Here is an 8065-nt window from a genome sequence, read left to right as displayed (position 1 = left end):
GTGATGGAGATTTACCGCTGATTACAGAACCGGCTTCTCTGACAAGATGCGCGTTAAATATCGCATGCGATTTATCGTGCAGCCCTATTGTTAAACCATGTTTATGACCTCATAATAATTTATATAATTTACATTAACTAATTTAGAAAACACTTTTAACCAAAGCAACCTACAATGCAGTCCACATGTATTCTCTCTCCATCTGTAATACTAAGGAGGTTTTGATTCATGACTTCCATCTCCAGACTGATGGCCTTTCTAGGCAGTACAAATGCCCCACTAAAACAAGTGCCCTTAAAACAGAACCAGGCTTACAGCTGATGCACGATAGCCTTCTCTTTCTCAAGTACACCTCACACATCCCACCTCTCTCATTAGAACGGTCACATCTCCCCTGGTGCAACACTAAGCCTCATACTCAACCGTTTGACACTTAATGGGCTGTGGCTCTTGTTTCCTTTCTCTAATGATAATTCAATTACTGCTTTCACATCCGGCTGCACTGACATTTAAAACTAGCCTCTAAAATGTAATATTGAAACTATCTGGTACCTGCAGCAGTGGTGAGGGATTTGATTTACAATGGTGTATTGGAATGGCAGGAGGCTGGCAGGTGATCGTGCGTGTTGCAGTGAGCTGTTGTCTGTATGTAAACTCATAACTTCAGTGTTAATCCATTCACAGGGTCACCATGACACAAATACATTTGTGACCATGACAAAATGTACATTGTTCTGTCCCCCTTGTTTATTCACAGTGTCCGGTAAGTGGACTCTTTTCCTGGAGGATCACATTGCAGCACTCTTGGAACACCTTAGAGCTTAGCATCTTGTTTTAGGGAACAACAGCAGCATTCAATAGATGGCCAGCAATGTCAGCAGAACAGTAGTGGCGTAGTGTTCATTTTTACACAGTTCTATCATGACAACTCTTGGATGATTTTAGAATGGTAATGGATATGACCGTGTTAATGTATATGGTCTTGCCGGAATAGATCTGCTACGCTGCTGAATTGCTGCTGCTGTTGTTTTTTGCTGTTGTTGTAGATTATTGCTGCTGATGATGTGAAGCAAGTACAGGAAATTGCTACTGCCAATACATATGTCGATTCGGTGCTGTAAGTATTTAAGACGTACTGCTGCTGCACAAGTAGCTTATGCAGTATAATAACCCATAGCAGATCTGTACAGGTGGAGCTGGGGAAGGTGGAGGGTTTCAGAGAAACTCTGAAAGCGTGCTGCGAACTGCTCTAGTGAATGCTGACCAGCCATTTAAATGTAAAGCAGTAAACTCTCTGGCTGTGTATGCAACATTAACCAATCAGCATTTGCCAAGTAGTTTAACGCTGTGTATACCATCAATTTGCGTTAACGACCCATCAGCCTGCACCCTCTAGAGTTTCATGACAGAACTTGACATTTGTTTTTATTCCTTTTGATGAAAGTGTCCTTTAAATTTAGTAAATATTTTGTCATATTTAATATAATTTGTTGTATATTTACAGTAACTCAAAATATGCATACATTTTATTATTATATTGTGAAAGTTTTGCTTAATTTATTCGCTGTCTGTGTTTTAATGCATTTTTATGGGAAGAACCCATTCACAATATTCACTTGAAAATTGCGTAATTTTGTGCAGATGTAAGTTGTAACATTTATGTTGCAAATATCTGATAAATCTCATATGTAAACTGCCATTCAAAATTTTGGAGTTGGTAAGATTTTATAATGTTTTTGAAAAGACTCTTATGCTCACCAAAGCTGCATCTATTTTATGAAAAATACAGTAAAAACGGTAATATTGGGAAATATTATTACAATTTTAAATAACAGTTTTCTATTTTAATATATTTTAAAATGTAATTAATTCCTGTGATGGCAAAGCTGAATTTTCAAGTCTTCAGTGTCACATGATCCTTCAAAAATCATTCTAATATCCTGATATTCTTGGTACTCAAAGAAAAATCTTACTATCCATGTTGAAAACAGTTGCTTAATATTTCTGTGGATACATTGTTTTCAGGATGATTTGATAATTGGAAATCTTATGCAACAGTATAAATGTCTTCATTGTTTGAACAGTTGAATGCATTCTGAATAAATGTATTCATTTCTTTCAAAAGAAAAAAAAACTTACTGACCCCAAAAACTTTAAGTCAGTTAACCAGCCAGCAAAGCTCTACAGTTTACAGTGTTCATTGATTCTTCAGCTTGCGCAGCTCAAGTGGGTCAATTAATCAAACAATTTTAAGTACATTGCTAATATCACATAGTGTAATTTTTTTACTTTCCATATTTTCGCTGTTTTGATTAAAATCCATCTATTAAGTGCAAACATTGCCTGTCTTTTAACATTAAATGTCAAACAACTTTGAAAAGTTTTGCTATAGATTTTTTTCTTTCCTGAGGTCAGCTTAGGTTAACATTGCCATCAATATTTGCTTAATATTTCAGTGTGTTGTGTTAGCATGTGGCATGCCTGTGACTCTGGATTATGTGCAGTGGCAGATAACTGAAACTGGTTGCCAGTGGATTGGAGTTTACATATAGACACATTTTCTCATCTCATCTCAAGCCATGATTTCCTGTCAGTTTTCTTTTTCAAGATACAGCGTGATGAAAGATGCCTGAGTTCAGTATCCTGTTTTTCTGTCTGCCTGTCTGATTTAAATGGACCGCTGCTTTACTCAGGCCTGCTGGCAGAGTCTTTGTCCTGAGGCTAGCGAGTGTCAAAGTGCCGTTCAGGAAACTCTGTATGTTCACTTAAGCCGCCTGTCCACTTGCTGACTGCAGTGGCTCTGCAGTCAGTGGCTTTATGCGCAGTAGTGGCTTTAGTCGCAGTAATGTGCTAGAGATGCAGGAATAGCGTGTGTCATTTGTGTGTCAGATTATAAGAGAGCTCATCTCAGTGTTTACGGTCTGCGGGACGTACACTCGCGTTGACAGACACCATCGCACTAAGGACCACAACAGTTAGCTTAGACTAGAGATTTTTTTTTCATTTTTAATCTATGGTTTCCTCTCTGATCTCTGACTTACAACTGTGTCTTATGATATGAAATGTTTCTGCAAATACTCTGTAGAGGTATGCAGAACTGTTATTGTTTGTTTAACTGAAAAATCTGTCAAGATTTTTTCTTTGCTAATTTGTGTCCTCAAGCTTCTAGTGTAACACTATATATAAAAGACACTCTCCTCTGTAAGGTTCTTCTATCTATCTATCTATCTATCTGTCTGTCTGTCTGCTCTCTCTCTCTCTCTCTCTCTCTCTCTCTCTCTCTCTCTCTCTCTCTCTCTCTCTCTCTCTCTCTCTCTCTCTCTCTCTCTCTCTCTCTCTCTCTCTCTCTCTCTCTCTCTCTCTCTCTCTCTCTCTCTCTCTCTCTCTCTCTCTCTCTCTCTCTCTCTCTCTCTCTCTCTCTCTCTCTCTCTCTCTCTCTCTCTCTCTCTCTCTCTCTCTCCGGCTGTCCATCTGTCTGTCATTCTGTCTGTACTCAATATAGCATTTTAATTAATTATTTGTAGCATCATGATCAATACATAACATTTATTTGAAAGAAAAATGTGGCATATTTTTTCTTCCATTACTCTATTACAATCACTGTCTGAAGCTTACTTTATCCAGAATAATTGTGAATAAACTTTTAGGCAAGAATGTGATTTATTCATGAGATTAAAATTGTTGAATGAAATTATGCCTTCTGCACAAGAAGTCATCAGAAATTAAGGCTAGCGGACAATCTGCATTCTGCATACTCAAATGTTTGTCATGAATATTAATGGCTGGTCAGACTGCATAATAGACCTTACTTCACTCCCACACTCATAGAACTGCAGCAGTCATGTGCACTGAAGTCACTAAAATCTACTCATGTGAGAATTCTGCTCATTTAAATCACCACACAGTATCTTTTGTTATAGAACAAATAGAAAGAAAGAAGAAAAAGCCACATCTGTTATTTTATCAGCTCTTTTTAACATGTGACTCTCAAACCAGATTTGTGTTTGTCCTCGGACATTCTGTCATGCGTAGGCAGTGTGGAATATCAAGTACGAGCTGATCTAACACAACATAGTGAGAGCTAGACCTTCCCACTTTCTCTCTAGTACACACACACTCTCTCTCTCTCTCTCTTGCTTGCTCGCACTCGTCATACTATGCTGTTTTATATACTCTCTCTCTCGCTCAGAATTTATGCATTTGCTCAGCACATAGTGGGAAACATTACTGGAAGTTGATCTAAACCAGAAGCCTGATTATGAAAACTGACTGTCAGTTAACATTAGGAATACTGGATGGACAACAATAAAGCAACTGAAGAAAGTGGGGAATAAAAAGGAGCAAGTTCACTTACAGTGCAGTCAGAAGAAGAAGAGCGGATAAGCGTGCGCTTGATGTGCTGCAGTGTGACGTGGATGGATGTGGGATTTCTCCCCTGTTCTGTGTGTTGATGTGATTGGTGCCCAGAGTTCACCGCTTCACGGGCTGCTGCTGCCCTGGAGCCAGAGCGCAGGAATTCACTCTCACACTTGCGCACACACACGCACCGAGACACTTACTTACACACATTTCACAAACACAGACGGCACATGGACAGATGCACTCTCTGGCAGCACTTCAGAGTGATAACTGTACTTGTGGTTTAAACAGAGTGTTGCTCTCACCTTTTTGACAGCTGCCACATCCATTCTGACCTTTTTTAACGACATTTTCTTCAAGTTTTAAGAAAAGTGACTGTCTTTCTCCTCGTTGTCCTCAGGGCAGGAAGACACTTGTCTTTAGTTGTTGAGGTAACAGCATTGGGAGATTTTAGGACTAGTTGCTCTTTGTAGTGTCAGCATCCTCACCGTGGTAAAGCTGTCTGCGGGGGCATGCAGGTGTCTTTTGTGTGCACGGACCACCGAGCTGTCAGCCGCAGCACAGAGGACCGACTGAACCGACAGAACACCAACAGCCCGAGTTTGGGGACAAAAAGCAAGTTTCGTGCTGTGGCGATGGTGGCCCGCAGCCTGGGCCAACTGTCTGTGCAGAACATGCCTTCCTCTAGTGACCACTGCTTGAGAACTGGCATGAAATATAGGTAGGTGAGAGGGGAACTCCAAGAATTAACATGTAGCACTTTAACCTTTCTGTGCTGTTTCCAGTTTAGACTGTTTGTAATCAGATGTTCACGTGATTTGAGCAAAGTAAAGTTGTCTCAAACCGAAAATTGTGACTCTTGAGATATGATTTGTTATGCAGGGTCAGTTTGGTTCACAGGTTTAACAGTTTAAAGTTGTCACGGTTTAAAAGGAATGTCTGAAATGTTATTTAGTTGATTGGTTAGTTGTGTAGTTGGCTGGTTAGTTAGTTTGTTCATTGATCTCTTGTGGTTAAGTTAGTAGTTGTGAATGTTGAGATGGTAGTGATTGAGAAGCATATTTTATCATATTTTATTCAGTGCACTGTAAAATATTTGTGAATTAAAAATATTAAAAATAATTACAAATTATGAGTAATTGATTTGGTTTGTCTGTTTGTATTTATATATACACTGCTGTTCACACTGTCTCTTATGCTCACCAAGGCTGCATTTATTTGATCCAAGATACAGTAAAAACAGAAATACTGTAAAATATTATTTCATATTATTATTATTATTAAACCGCTTTCTATTTTAATATTAAAAAAAATGTAATTTATTCATGTGATGGCAAAGCTGAATTTTCTGTAGCCATTACTATAGCCATTATACTTCATTGTGGCACGATCCAAATATTTGTGAATTTAAAAATTGAGAATATTTCAAATAATTAAATCATAATCATGATTTGTTTTCTTTTTGTATGTATATACATACAAAATATTTTATCTAAATATTTTTTGGGCTCGTTTTTATATAAATCTGCTCCATATTGGTTAATTTCCGAAAGTCATGTTTGTTTGTTTGTTTGTTTAATACAGCAATCGATTTAATTAGCATTTCCCCATTTCTATTTTCATTCATTTCCATCTAACGATCACTTAATCTAACACTAACAAATTAATAACATTAAATGTAATTCGTAAATGTCTTTTTTAAATGTAATTGTTAATAAATCTCAATATGAATATCCATTTTTTTCATGCTGTACATTATAATGATGTCATGCCTAAATTCGCTTATAGCATTCAAAGCAGTTGAATTCAGTTTGAGGTGTTTTATTTTAGACAAAATAATATAAATAGTAGTAGTTTTAATATCGACCTCTTGACATCTCCAAAGTTAAAGATCAAGTCTTTCATTTGACTAATTGACTGAATTTGTGTAGACGCATTGCTCTGCTGTTTGGGTTCAGAGGAGGGGTTAGAGATGGAGATTTCTGTTAGTGCCTGTTAAACCCATTAGCATGTCCTCTATATGAAATAGAGATGCAGTGTGATCATGTTCCACTGCTTAGCATTATTAGGAGCACAGGATGCTCTCTCACTTTTTCGACTGCAGCGTTCATACAGCCCACGGTCTTTTGTAACATACCCGTGCTGCTTACTATCTGCTCACTGATAAAATAATAGTGTGCTCGATCCTTAAAGTAAGCCCACCCTCCCTCCTCATTTTTCCATACTGTAATTTGTGTAATTGTACATCAAAGGTACTTTGTAGCCATGCAAGGTAATGTAGAGTGTCTTCCACTTCCTGATTAAACTAATGTGTAACTGAACACCTGAAAAGCTTCTCTTTTTTGCTGCACTGCTACCAAATGTCTTGGCCCTTAAAGCTAATTCCCCCATTGTAATTAAGTCTTTGAAATTCAAAGCCATAAATATGTAAGTGTCATGTCATAGTCGTGAAGGCTGGGTTTATTCCACTGGAATACGAGATGAGGCTTACGGACGGTTTTTGGACTTGCTTAACATGATTTGTGTGTGTAATTTTAATTTACCTGATCAGAATTATGTCTTTATTAATAAAAAACAATCAGATTTGCACTACTTTTTTGTTTTCTACACACATTGGCTGTAAGAGTGAATAACTCACAACATAATTATACAATAATGTGGATCTATTCATGTAGTTATGGATCTGCTGATTAGACAAATTGTAATATATTTATTTAATGTCTATCTGTTTTTATGACTTTATGACTGTCTGAATATTTGTTTTCCATGCTGAGCCTTTTTTCTTTTACTGTGGAAATCAATAGAAGATATTTTGAAAAATGTCTGTGTTTTTTATCCGTACTATAAAAATCAATGGGGTCCAAAGATGTTTGAACATTCTTCTTTTGTCTTTTACAGACAAAAGGGTCATACTTGCTTGGAATGACATGAGGGAGTGGAAAAGATGAAATTTTTTTTTGGGTGGACTATCCCTTTAAGTTTGATCTGGTATCATGTTCACATCAATTCTCTGAGGGTCTTTGCTGAAATTATGACACAGTCACAATTTTCCTCTCAGCAGTTTGCAGCTACAGTGCAATGATGTTGATGAACAGAAACAGACTATGAATGAGTAACATGGTAACCTCTCCATGTCTGATGAGCCAACATTAAATAAATGAATATTTGGAGATATTCATATCATATTGTGGTGAGGATGAGTTTACGCACATGCACCTGAGGCAAGAACCTTTAAAAACCATACATACTTGTGTGACTTGCGTCCGTTGTGGTCTTACATTTGTGAATGCTCACTCATGAAATGTCATGAGCTGATAAATGCAACCTGGAGGGTTTGTTCCTGTCGTCCCATTCTGTGGCGTGTATCTCTCTGGGCGCTACAATTATCCCTTGACTATTATCAAAGTTCCTGTGCTCGTTTTGTACACGAATTCAAACGACACAGAATGAGAATGATGAAGAGGGTTGTGTTGAGGCATTGTGTAAGTGTGTGTATCTCTGGGGCCTGCAGAAAGAAAACTGAAGTGGTGATTACATAAACGTACAAATGGGCTGCAGTTTCTGCCTGCTGTTCCCTGGGCAGTAAACAGCAGGACTGCTTCAGTCTGGCCAGCCAGTTATGCAAGCTACCCTTTATCAGTGGTGGACAGTAACGGAGTAGTTTTACTTCGTTACTGTACTTAAGTAAATTTTTCAAGTATCTGTA

General features: G+C 37.8%; 1 protein-coding gene across 3 annotated transcripts in view; it reads left to right on the top strand.

Moving 5' to 3' along the window:
- Positions 1–8065, top strand: part of LOC107672035 (voltage-gated potassium channel subunit beta-2-like) — a 44211-nt gene that overhangs the window by 10992 nt on the left and 25154 nt on the right. Inside the window, exon 2 of one of the 3 annotated variants that reach the window (XM_016465112.1) lies at positions 5048–5080. In XM_016465112.1, the coding sequence (XP_016320598.1) occupies positions 5048–5080 (33 nt within the window). Of the gene's footprint in view, positions 1–4167; positions 5081–8065 lie in introns of those variants that run through there. The other 2 variants (XM_016465109.1, XM_016465110.1) reach the window with 2 other exon arrangements.

Source organism: Sinocyclocheilus anshuiensis, unplaced genomic scaffold, assembly GCF_001515605.1.
Source record: "Sinocyclocheilus anshuiensis isolate Anshui unplaced genomic scaffold, SAMN03320099.WGS_v1.1 scaffold1053, whole genome shotgun sequence".
NCBI classification, from domain to species: Eukaryota; Metazoa; Chordata; class Actinopteri; order Cypriniformes; family Cyprinidae; genus Sinocyclocheilus; species Sinocyclocheilus anshuiensis.
Note: the sequence above shows the minus strand (reverse complement) of the source record. Positions and strands in the feature narration are given on the sequence as shown.